At 37.5% G+C, this 12682-nt stretch overlaps 1 protein-coding gene across 2 annotated transcripts; it reads left to right on the top strand.

Annotated features, from left to right (window-relative positions):
• The first annotated feature begins 1429 nt into the window (after positions 1 to 1429).
• Positions 1430 to 11322, top strand: SYT4 (synaptotagmin 4). Of its 2 annotated transcripts, none has more exons than XM_021538917.3 (4): positions 1430 to 1922; positions 4623 to 5431; positions 6988 to 7108; positions 10077 to 11322. In XM_021538917.3, the coding sequence occupies exons 1-4, from the start codon at positions 1889 to 1891 to the stop codon at positions 10382 to 10384; spliced, it is 1272 nt and encodes a 423-aa protein (XP_021394592.1). In that variant the 5' UTR covers positions 1430 to 1888; the 3' UTR covers positions 10385 to 11322. The 2 variants fall into 2 exon arrangements, with proteins under 2 accessions (XP_021394592.1, XP_021394593.1); XM_021538918.3 differs by having other exon boundaries at positions 1444 to 1922; positions 4623 to 5437.
• The last annotated feature ends 1360 nt before the right edge of the window (positions 11323 to 12682 follow it).

Raw genomic sequence — 12682 nt, forward strand, 5'->3', positions numbered from 1 at the left:
GTTCAGTTGGAAAAGAGAAGGCTGAAGGGGAACATTATCACTGTACACAACCATATATAAACTCTGTATATTTCTCATGAGAAGCAGCAGAGGGTCAGGCACTGATCACTTCTCTCTGGTGACCAATGACAGGACATGAGGGAAAAGCCTGAAGCTCAGTCATGGAAGTTTATGCTGGATGTTTGAAAAAGGCTCTTCCACCACATAGTGGCTGGGCACTGCAACAGGCTTCTCAGGACAGAAGCAGTCACAGAACCAAACCTGGCAGACTTTAAGAAGCATTATGACAATGCTCTCAAGCACGCAGTGGGATTTTTGGTGTGTTCTGTCAGGGCCAGGAGTTTTACTTTGATGATCTTTGCAGGTCCCTTCAAACTCAAGATATTCTATGATTCCATAACCTTCCTAGTTTAATTTTGCTAAAATCCCAGGATCTTCACTGACTTCACTGAGAAGGAAGAATGTGCTTTTACATGGAGCAAGACATATTAGCTTCCAAGTGGCTGACCATGTAGTAAGGTCATGCCAGACAATGTCTGCATCTGGATTTTGCTATTTAGAGAAGCAACAACACCTGTTTCCCATTTATGCTGAAGAATTAGCTCCATACCTGGCTGCTGTACTTCCATTTAAATCCAGGTGGAGTCAGATGCCGGGTGCTGGCTTTTGCAGCTCTGTTTCACAAGGAGATAGTTTGGTTTATTATACACTCTAGACATTCTAGTTATTACAGGCAGCCTTGCTTTCTCATCCTGTTCCCCCCACATTTCTCCATTCTGCCACACTTTCCCTGTCTCCCCACCACATTCTCAGTTCACACTGGGAGACAAGACTTCTAAACCAGTGAAATCTAGAAGTAAAATCATCTCTTTCCCAGACCTGCAGGAAGATCAAGATGATTTCCAAACTGGAGGCTGAATGCTTATGTGGGGGTGGATGTTGGGAGGAAGCAGGGAGTAGGCACAGGGACAAGTCACATCTGGAGCTTTTGTGACTCAAATTCAGTAAATGTATCTCATCAGTCATAGGAAAAACGTGTGCTGTGCAGCTGGAGCCGAGGTGTCTGGACTCTCTCAGGTTGGCAACTCTTTCATGTTGTTGTTGTAACATGCACAGCTGATAGTTAATTAAGCAAATGAATAGATCTTACCCTGGCAAAAGAGGCACACTCATGTCTTTCAGAGCATGCACTGAATCACAGACATTGCCATTTCACTGTCTGTGTCCAGTGGAGGGGTGTGTGGGGGAGCTCATAACCTGCAACAAGGCAGTTAAAATAATCGATGAGTGCATATTCAATCCCAAGACAGGGACGGGGAGGGGGGTAGGAGGGTGTAGGAAGGGAGAGAGAGACAGAGAGGAAGGGAGGGAGGGTGTGGTGGCTGGGGACGGGGGGGAGGGAGGCGGGAAAGGTGCTGATTTCAGCCCTGTAGCGTCAGGATTGCGTCAATTTGGGTTTCAACCACGTACTCAGTCTCAGAGCAGAGCTACTCAGAAGAGTCAAAACAGGAAGGGGGTTGCAAATCAGTGTGCAAAGGGGAGGACCGAAGATTCCCCTCCCCCCTCTCCTCCAGTCCAGTCATAGCCTCCTCCTCCACTGTCCCCACTGCTCGTGTCTCCGGGTTTTGGGTGGTTTTTGTTGTTGTTTCCTTTTTTCCTCTCTTTGTATTTTTTTTTTTTTTTAACTGCGCTGGCAAAGACGGTTACCTGGCGCCGTGAGAGCGGAGAGCCAGGGGACAGCAGCGCAGTGAGCTCGGTGCCCCGGGCGGGTCGCTTGGCATCCGGGGAGGCGGCCCCCGCATCCCGGACAGCGGCTCCAGCACCGCGGACAGCGGCTCCAGCACCGCGGACAGCGGCTCCAGCACCGCGGACATCGCTCGCCGCCGACATGGCTCCGATCGCGGACAGCCGCCAGCAGTTCGGTAAGCGCGTCCCGGCCCCCGGCGCCCGATGAGCCGGGGGATGCTCGCCTCCCCGGGAGAAGAGCAGCATCTGCCGAGCCTCCCGGTGCCTCCCAGCAAGCAGCTTGTTGGGAGGGACCTGGTTTCCCCCCCGGCTCTCGTCAGGTCTCAGAAGTTGTACGAATTTTCTTTCTTTCCCTGATTTCTCTTCCTTAGTCCCTCCCTGTTCCTCTTTCCTGGTAAAGTACAGGAAGAGATAAAGAGATTTTTGTTAGGTGGGGTTTTGGATGAGAGGGGTTTGGTGTTGTTTTCTGTGTCTCTGTTAAAGTAATGTGCATCAAGAGTTACATGATGTAAATGCATCTTGTGCCACAGAGAAAATCTTTGTTCAAGGAATTATTAAAATAATTGTAATTCATTTTATTCTTATTGTAGGTCAATCATTAGTTAAAGTGAAAGGACATTGCTAGGAAGATGAAAATATAGGATTTCAGTGTCCTTAACTGAACAGCTGCATCTTAAGCAACTCGGTTTCAATGAGAATAACCAAGATGACAATGAACTTTTCAGTTTTGTCATTTCTATGCCCTGGATGTAGTGAGGTACCAGAAGTTTCAGAAGCAGTCATGTATGTGCAATTATAAAATGCATACATATGTTATTTTAGTGAGAAAAGCAGTAAAAGGGAACATTTCTGAAGTCTGCTTTACAAATATTGACTCTAGCCTACATTACACTTGCTTTTGCAGTGGTTTGATTCAAGGATCATTCCACTGACTTAGTGAAGAGACTCCAGATTTATATCACATAACTAGAAAAATAACTTCTCCCAGAATCAGTAGGTGATGTTTGCTATAAATGCACTGCCTTGAATGTTAAGCAATTGATCCTGACAAAAGCAAAAAATTACTTTTTTGACACAATTAGCTGTAAATATAAAACCATTTTAATTACCATTTCATCTTCTTTCCTATTCTACCCACTTGAGGTTTCTAACCACACTTGTGACATCATGCTTGTCTAATTACTTATTTAAGAAAGATAATTAATATTTTAAACATAAAATTGATTCTACCATTGCTTTCAGTAGTTTTTGAATTAAAGTAGAACATAATATCCATTACTATAAAAAGTCTGTTATCTCATGAGAAAGTATTGTAAATGTACAAACCATTCTTAAAAGATATGTAAGTATTCTGATCAGTTTTGGCTTTCTATTTTATACCATATATATTCAAATTTCTGCAGCCCAGTGAATTCTTGAAACTCAAAACCTCATGCTTAAGTTAGGTTACTTTTTGATTATATATATGGTTGTAAGTCATTAAGTTCTTGCAATTAAGTGTATATACCGGTACAGCTTGTAGTCATCAGGAAAGTTGTCATAAAAAATTAATAGCCAGGCCTGATCCTATCTGAGCTGGAACATTATGTCCTACTTTGCTCTAATAGTATTGTTGTGGATTTCTTTTTCTGAATCATCGCACTAAAAAGCAAAGGTGTATTGGCAGCACATTTATCTGCTCAGCTTTTGACTGGATGAAGCTGATTTAGTAATGCAGGGGCATAGTTCTCCTTTACTCCTCTAGAAGGACCAAAGAGAAATAGAAATGTTACATAATTGCCTTTATGCATAAACAATGTCACAACATTAATATTCTAATGTGCCTCTACTGTTGTGGGGAAGAAAGGTTAAGCTCTGCTTGTTACATTGTGGGAGGTTTAAACTCACTTAGTAATGTTACTTATGGGCAAAATTGGATTTCTAATTAGTTGTGCTCATTTACCCTTTGATGCATGCTTTGAAGGGCTAATGATACTCCATATGTAAATAATATATCCACTTGGCAATGGAGGTTGTAACACTTGCTCAGGTTTCTCTTTATTCGGGTTAAGTATAATACTCATATTAAAACTGTAGAGAATTATGTTTCAATTTTTTTTTCTTTAATACTCCTAAGAAGTACTGACCCTTTCTGTAAACTGCCCATAAGCTTTGCTTCAGTGTCTTAAATGTAAAGCTTAGTAGCTGTCAATGATAAACATAACAAGATTTTTGAACTTACATGTCCTACCTAATGGCACATCCATCCGGAAAAGGCACTTTTTATATATTTATTCGAAATTTTCTTGATAGGCTTCTTCCTGCAAAGTATTGAAAATCCCAGTGAAACTGTTGAGTGCTATAACCTCCAATTAAACTCACTTCTTTCAAGAGATACCTACAGGCCCTACCTATGGGATCAGACTGAAAAATAGCTGAGTACACAAAGTACTCTAAGAAACACGATGGAAAGCAGATGATGTATCTATAAGTAATATATATTTAGAGTGTGTTTTAGCTAACCAACAAACCTCCATAAAACCAAAGCTGAAAACAGCTGAGAGCTGGTATTATTCACAGATATATAAGCTCAAAAACTACACACAGAGGGTTGAGACAGTAGAGAAATTACGAACAGTGATTATTATTAGGATGGGAATAGTATTTTCCTCCCTAACTCTCCGTGTATGGAAAAATACTAGCATAACAAGCATGCCTTAGAGTGGGACTGCACACTGGTGCCTGCAGGTGGCGAGCAATGTGTACAATTCCAGTCAATCCTGCTGATACCACTGTCTCATACCAGTTTGTTTTGCTAAATTATTGCTTTATTAAATATCATGCAGAATTCAAGGTACTGCTGCTTATGTGCTTGTTGCTATTTATTTAATTTGCAGATGAAATTCCTACAGTGGTTGGGATCTTTAGTGCATTTGGCCTTGTCTTCTCTGTCTCCCTCTTTGCTTGGATCTGCTGCCAACGAAAATCTTCCAAGTCCAATAAGACCCCTCCATACAAGTTTGTCCATGTTCTGAAGGGGGTTGATATTTACCCTGAGAATCTCAACAGCAAGAAGAAGTTTGGAGCAGATGATAAAAGTGAAGCAAAGGACAAATCGGCAATGCCAAAGAATTCTCTCCATCTTGACCTGGAGAAGAGAGATCTAAATGGCAATTTCCCCAAAACAACCACAAAAATGCAGGGCTCTCCAGATCTTGAAAATTCATCTCCTAAGCACTTTGCAGAAAGGAAGAAAGATTCGGTATCCCCTGATAGCTTAAAATCCATCACTTCTCTGTCATCTGAAGATAAACAAGACAAGCTAGGAACTCTCTTTTTCTCCTTAGAGTACAACTTTGAGAAAAAAGCATTTGTAGTGAACATCAAAGAAGCTCGTGGGCTGCCAGCAATGGATGAACAGTCAATGACTTCTGATCCCTACATCAAAATGACAATCCTGCCTGAGAAAAAGCACAAGGTGAAAACTAGAGTGCTGAGAAAAACCTTAGATCCAGCTTTTGATGAGACTTTCACATTTTATGGGATCCCCTACAGCCAAATTCAAGACTTAACACTTCACTTCATAGTCTTGAGCTTCGACAGATTTTCCAGAGATGATGTCATTGGAGAAGTCCTCATCCCCCTCGCTGGAATTGAACTCTCGGAAGGAAGACTGCTAATGGACAGAGAGATCATCAAAAGAAATGTTAGGGTAACATATTTTTTATTCAAAATTTGAAAATGTGAGAGGGTTAGCTATGATTCTTGTGTAATGCTGCTGCTATCTTGGAAAGAAAAGCCAAAAAGCTCACCATGCGATTCCTAAGATGCTTTCCTAATGGTGGTATGAGGAGGCCATTACACAAATGCAACTAAAAAAAATTTACAACAAGCATGTTTAAAGACATTGATAATGCTCTAAACTCTAATTTCTTATTCATCTGGTACAACAGGCTTGAGTAGACCAATTCCAGTTAGCTCAAACAGATTCAATCCCCACTGATTTGTTTTTAATGGCTTTTAAATGAAAGAATAAAAGTATTTATTTATTATTCCCTTTCTCCTCCGTCCCCTTTTATATTTGACATAATTCTTTCTTAAATCTTACTGAAGTCAATGAAAATATCAACTGCATGGGTTGTGTAGCACATTTTTAAGGAATGTAGGTTGTCTTTAGTTAGGGAAGTGCGACCTGCTAGAGACCATATTGTTGATGTTGTAGCATGTTCTTGCATGTTGGTTCTGTCACCACCTTGTCTCTCATGAATTGTGATACAGGCTGCAGCTTTACTGAAGGTAGCCACAGTTGCCAACTGTGGAGCTGGAGTTAACAACAAAACTTCCTGACTGACTTTACTGGGACAAAAATATTTAATGCTGTGCTGTCTCAGCTCAGAATGTAAGGGTCAATTACAACCACCCCAGCTGAACCACAGAAATGCACAGGCATCACACACACATCTCTTAAATCTCTGCTAAGGAAGTGGAATGTGTATTGACTTTCAGCATGATTGGTTTCAAATGACAAGTATACTGCCAAATAAAATAAATGTCTACTAGGCAACATATATATAGCTAATACTGTTATTTTGCAATTCTATCGCTATATGGCAACAAATATAAGTATGTCACCAATCTTTTGTTGATAACTTATTGGTTTTTCTGGTGTATAAGGTAATATCTTGTCTTCCTTGCCTTCCCTCTCCCTTTGAAATAAACTACTCCTGCAAATTCAAATCAAATAATAATAGAGAAAATCTTTGATCTCACCTTTATCTCATGTATATTATACTGTGTTAGAGAGTGTCAAGGAATAAGATTTCACTGAAAGCTTGAATCCTTCCTGTTTAAAATTCTTTACCAAATATTTTTTCTTTATTTGTACTAGACTTTTTCTCTCCATTATATCTTCATGGAATTTTGCTTTGCTTAAGATAAATTTCTTTTTTAGCTGAGATTTTTTTCCCTCAGGATTTCATTTCTATTCCCCAAAGATAGTGACGTCATATCAACTTATATTGCCCATTTATTTTTTAATTGTATTCAATTTGATTACCAATCACAGGAAAAGTTATATAATTAATACAGAAGTAAATTATAATCACTATGTTAATCAGAATAGCTATATATGGTATGTCCTTTTACACTGCTTCAGAGCATATATTTCTGTAACATTTCATAAACATCTTTAACTCTGGTTTAAAACTTGGTCAATATAAATAGTTATGTTCCTTTTTTGTGTTTGTCCTTTAATTTCCTCAGAAATCATCTGGTCGTGGAGAATTGCTGGTCTCTCTCTGTTATCAGTCTACAACAAACACACTCACTGTCGTTGTTCTAAAAGCCAGGCATCTACCTAAATCGGATGTGTCAGGATTATCAGGTAATGGTTTTAATAATGAATATGTCCTAAGAATTTAAAACAGAATGGCAAAAGACAGCTGAAATATGTCATCTCAGAGACTAAAAATATTCCATACATGCAGAAATGGTGTTTCTATTATTGACAGCCTATTCATTTGATTCATATCTAGGTCAATGCTTTATTTCCAGGGTATGTACTTTACAAATTTGTTCTTCAATCACATCAAAAAAGGTGACATCTGTTAGCAGTGGAAACCAATGAATTTTATGATTGTCTTGAACAGAACCCATCTGCCATAAGCGTGGGATGTTGTTTGCAGATACCAAAAGCTTTTATTTATGACAAAAAATGAGTTTATTTGTAGAAGCTCAGTATTGAGTGAGATCATCATATAATTTATCTCAGAAGAAAAGCAGCCTCTTACCTCTGTGTTGAATTTGGCCCACTGAGCATGAATGGTTTTTTGGCAAGGTGAAAAGATGAGCTGTGCCAGTGCTGGGAGGAGGCTGCAGCATGACACATGATTTATTGTGGGCCAAACTTGGGGTGCACTAAGAGGGATCAGGTTTTATGCTCTCTTCTCCTTGTCTGCTGCCATTTTGCATTCAGTGGAACCTCCTCTGAAGCCAATCCTAGAATTGCACATAGAAAACACATTAAGGCTATATAACATAATAACATTATAAAGTTTAATGTCCTGTATATATGACTGCCACACAAAAAACAACAGTACACAAAAAGGAGCTGTACCACCACATCTGCTGCTGCTTCTTTATAGAAGTTATAGTCATTCTTTCACTCAATCTTATGAAAGAAGCAGAAGAGGAAGTAGTTTTGGGAAACATTGAATAATTATCACTGCAGCCAATTTTTTATACTGCATATTACCTGAAAAGTTAGCCTATCCTGAACCCAATTCAACAAACCTACATGTAACTCTAATCAAATTCCATTTAAATCTTCCTTTTGATCTAAATTTTGTTCACATATCAAAAGAAGTTATGTATATGGAGCCCAACAATTTACTTGACTTAAATAGAGGATATGTACTTTTAAAAATCAGCCCTAAAAAAAATCAGATAGTGGTGTCTTCACAAAGACAGCATGACAACCAGCTGATCTCAATAGACCCACCTGATGTTTACCTAGATGGGAAAACAACTTGCTAAAAAGCCCTTCTTGTCACAGCATCCACCTGGACCCTATGGAACATCTATTGTTTACTGCAGCTCTTACAAGTAAAGCTGTAAAATTTGTTGGCATTTCCTGCATCTCCTAGGAGAGCCTTGCTGACTATAATGGGAGTTTCTGCAAGCAGTGATGTTGCACCTGGACTCCTACTCCATTTAAACAGTTTTCCATTATTTTCTATTTATCAATGAGGCCAAGTGCTATAGATATTATGGTGTCAGTAGCATACTGCACTCAGGACAGTCAAAATTTCCTCTGTGTCTTTTCCCTCATCCCAACATTAATCCTGGAAAAGGAGGAAGGTGAAGTGCTGTTTCTATGGGATAAAATACGCAATTCCACAATTCAACCTTCCTGTGAAGAGGGAAATTTTTTATACTCAGAAACTCTTCCATTTTCACAATCTCCTTGATTTCCATGGTCACTGAGGCTGAGTAACCTTTATTAGCCCAATAAAATAAAGTGGAACTCTTTAGACTTCTCCAGTAGCTGGTCAAAGGTGAAAGAAAACTTCCTCTAAAAGAAAATGGAAACCAGTATGAATCCACTGATTGATACTGATTTTTCTATTTCTAATGCTTGTATGACATAATAATTTCAAAGCTAGTGAGTGTTTTTATTAAGCCCTGGTTTAGAAATGTTCATTATAGTAATAGAATATGAAAGTGAAGCGGTATTCCATTACAACCAGCTTCCGGTAGACTATTGTCAGTTCAAGGAAAAACATAACTTTTACTTATCCAACTCTTTCAGCCTGATAACTGTGATATAAAATGTGTAAATACTGTTCAGCTTTAGTATTATTTTAGAAAAGTGTTCAGAAGTTCTTGATTATTAACTTGGTTAATTATTTACATTAACTATCATGTTTGACTGGGTTCAGTAGAGAAGATTTTGTACTTCATCACTACACCATGAGAACCTGGAAACAGGCCCACAATTTCACTGAATAAATGTCAAAGTATTTGAAAGGGCTCACTGAAAGAATAAATATGGCCATTATTGAAGACAATAGCAAAGGAACCTCACAACAATTAAATAATTATGATGAATGCAAACACTCAAAATTGGTTGACAGCTAAAAATATGGACATATATGGACATTTTCCTTTTCCATATTCAACAGTAGTACAGCACAAGTGTAAAGACAGATATACATTCCAACAGCAAACATACACTTACATTTACAGTTTAGTGTCAAATCTGTTCAATAACAATTGGTGGCCTCAATTTAGTCAGGTAAATTGATTTCTATAGGACCCCTGCAGAAATGTTATATCCATTCTCTCAGCCCAACTATATTCACTCCTTTCTGAAGATTTTCTTTTCATGTGTTGGAGTAGTGCTGTTGATTATACCCAAGTAGAATGTGTGGAAAACAAATTTCTATCACACATAAAAGTGTAACGATACATATTTTTCAGAGACCTGTATCATTTAGTGCGCTTTCAGACCATCTTTGTACATTATAAAAGTGTTGTTGGTTTCATGGACTGCAAGACAGGATTTATCTCATAAAGGAAATATCTGCATTTGGCTGCAGTCTAAACTTCACTACCTGCCTTGAACACAATTTTGGTCACAATTTTGTGACCATAAAGGGAAATTAAAGGGGCTAATTCAGATGTAAAGAAAAAAAAATAAATTGGATGAGAAGAATCATCTTTAATAACTTGATACAAATACCCATTGTGATGCAATTATCTTGGATAATTGTGGAATTTACCATAAATTACATCAAGGAATTTCTAAACACTTTTCAATAGCTGATCTGTGCTCTTTTTTTTCATTGCAGACCCTTATGTCAAAGTGAACCTGTACCATGCCAAGAAGAGAATTTCTAAAAAGAAAACTCATGTGAAGAAGTGCACCCCCAATGCAGTGTTCAATGAATTGTTTGTCTTTGACATTCCTTGTGAGGGCCTTGATGATATCAGCATTGAATTTCTGGTTTTAGATTCAGATAGGGGGTCAAGGAACGAGGTCATTGGCCGGTTAACCTTGGGATCTTCAGCAGAAGGAACAGGTGGAGAGCACTGGAAAGAAATTTGTGAATATCCTAGGAGACAAATTGCCAAATGGCATATGTTATGTGATGGTTAGCAGGTTAGAGAGGGGATGGATCTTAAAAAACTATATATATTTCCATAGGCAAGGAGCATTTTTTTTTTCTTTGTTATGTATAATTACAAGCTTTTAACAACAATTTTTTTTTTCAGAGGGGGCAGGGTGTTGAAATAAACTTTAATTGAATTATTAGAACAGAAGGTAACTTAATTTTCACAGTAAATAATCGAATTTCTATTTCATTAAACTTTAACACGATCAGTTTAGATTAATATTATTCTAGAGTTTAAGGCGGCCTCTAAATTCTGAAACACTGTAAACTTCAAGAAGAACAAACTATGTTTTGAAAAAGTAACTTATTAGTGACTCATATTTAGAAGAAGATAACCTTACTACAATATATCCAGAAAAAAAACCACCTGTGGCTTACTAAGGAAGGGGATGGATCTATAAAAGCCATGGGGATTGAGAGTGAGTGGTGGGGGAAAATTTCTTCTGCCCCTCCACCAAAAACCTTCTTTTATGAAAATTTAATTATTATTTGTATTTTTGGTTACTTATACTTTGATCATCCCAAAGAACTAGCATATTTTCTGTATTTTGCTTTACATATCACATTATGTAAACTATTTTTTTTACATGTTGAAATATTGTATAATTAATTACACTTGGACTTTTTTAGTGAGTTTATATATATAATTTATTTTATTACAGTGACCAAAATAGATACATACTTCAAACTAATGATAAGTTAGCATACATATTTTTTGTTAAAAGGGCTCCTTTACGGGTGACTGTACACATTACAGTATAGCTAGAATTTGGGGTTAGATATGGCTTGCATTTTTTTCCTCTAGGTAGGATTACACTTTAAGCATTTCAAGCCATACAAAAGAATTTTTGTTGAGATGAGGTAACATTCAGGATATTACAATCAATTACTTTTCACCAATTATATTTTAATGTTTCACTAGTACTAAAAAAAAAAAAAAAAAAAAAGTTGGTTTTTTTTCATTTCAATAAAGAATAAACAAATAGTGAGACAAAGAAGAAAACCTTATTCTGCTGTTTAACTTTCTGTGTTTAACCTCCTGGAATGTAACAAAAGCCATTACAGTCAGTTCCAACATACAAACTCCAGTGCATTTTTCAAATTTTGCAGGAGAGGAAATCAAATTCACTTTATAATTTCTCCAATATTCTATAGCCAAAGTACTTGGAAAGTGCTTTGATTATATGAATTAATGTACGTTACTGACTGTATTGGAAATGGTGGTGGTAAGGAAAAATAGCATCCTGATTTCATGTCAGTGTGATACGTCTATTAAAAATTAAATTGTGTCAGGCTGAGGAAATATCAAGTGTAACAATAACAAGTGTACAAATAAAGCATTTAGACCTGTGAAGTTTAGTCTTGGTCACAACAGATAGGTTTTTAGGCTGTCAGAACTATAGCACAACTATAAGCAGATTATTTCCTAAAGTTTGTGCACTAACTTCTGATACAGAATTGTTTGCAAGTATTAGTCCTACTTCATTTTCAAATACAATATATATAAAGAAGATAGTGATATTCGTTGTTGACATAAGAACGGTTAAAAAAGTGGAAAACCATTTTTAGTATTTTTACATATGTCATTTGTCACGTGTAATCCCATTTGAGTGAACAAGACTACTTAGGAATTAAGGCACAGCTCATTGTGAGTAAAGGTAGCAAAATGGGCATGCCAGGTTAGAACAAACCAAACATACATTGAATGTCAATCTATTTTCATTAAACAGACCGAGGTCCTACTTAAAACTGTTGGGGATTTGTTGTCTACTTTACCTGTTCTCATATGGCCAAATTATGTTTGCAGGAAAGGACACTGAAATATGAAATATGCAAGTAGACAAATAGTACTGGAAGAATTCCATTGAGGCTCTTCCAGGTTTTGTGTCAGTATTTTCTCCAGTTTTTGAGAATGTGTTTGATACAACAGTGTTTATAGATTTCTGTAAAAATACATTTTCAAAATAACATAAACATGCTTTTTATGATAATGCTAAATGTAAAAATATTGCGTATTGTATGTATAAAGGAGAGGAATCTTTTTTTATTATTTCTTTAGAAAGCTGATTAACTGCTTAAGGGCTAGAGTTTACCAGCCACATTCAAGCAGAGCTAATCCAAAGCCACCAAATGAAAGATGCCCACAGGCTTCAGTGGGGTTTGAAGTGCAATCAGGGAGCAAAACTCCCTAGTCAAACCAGAAATGTCACTGGGACCATGGATATGGAAACATTGTTTCATCCAATGGAGACTGGGAGAGTTTAGATCAGTATGACACAACC

This window comes from Lonchura striata, chromosome Z (genome assembly GCF_050655825.1).
Source record: "Lonchura striata isolate lonStrDom1 chromosome Z, ASM5065582v1, whole genome shotgun sequence".
Lineage (NCBI taxonomy): Eukaryota > Metazoa > Chordata > Aves > Passeriformes > Estrildidae > Lonchura > Lonchura striata.

Coding starts and splice junctions, on each gene's coding strand:
- SYT4 (XM_021538918.3), top strand. CDS start 1,889: ATGGCTCCGATCGCGGACAGCCGCCAGCAGTTCG. Junction 5,438..6,987: donor TCATCAAAAGAAATGTTAGG/GTAACATATTTT, acceptor TAATTTCCTCAG/AAATCATCTGGTCGTGGAGA. Junction 7,109..10,076: donor GGATGTGTCAGGATTATCAG/GTAATGGTTTTA, acceptor TTTTCATTGCAG/ACCCTTATGTCAAAGTGAAC.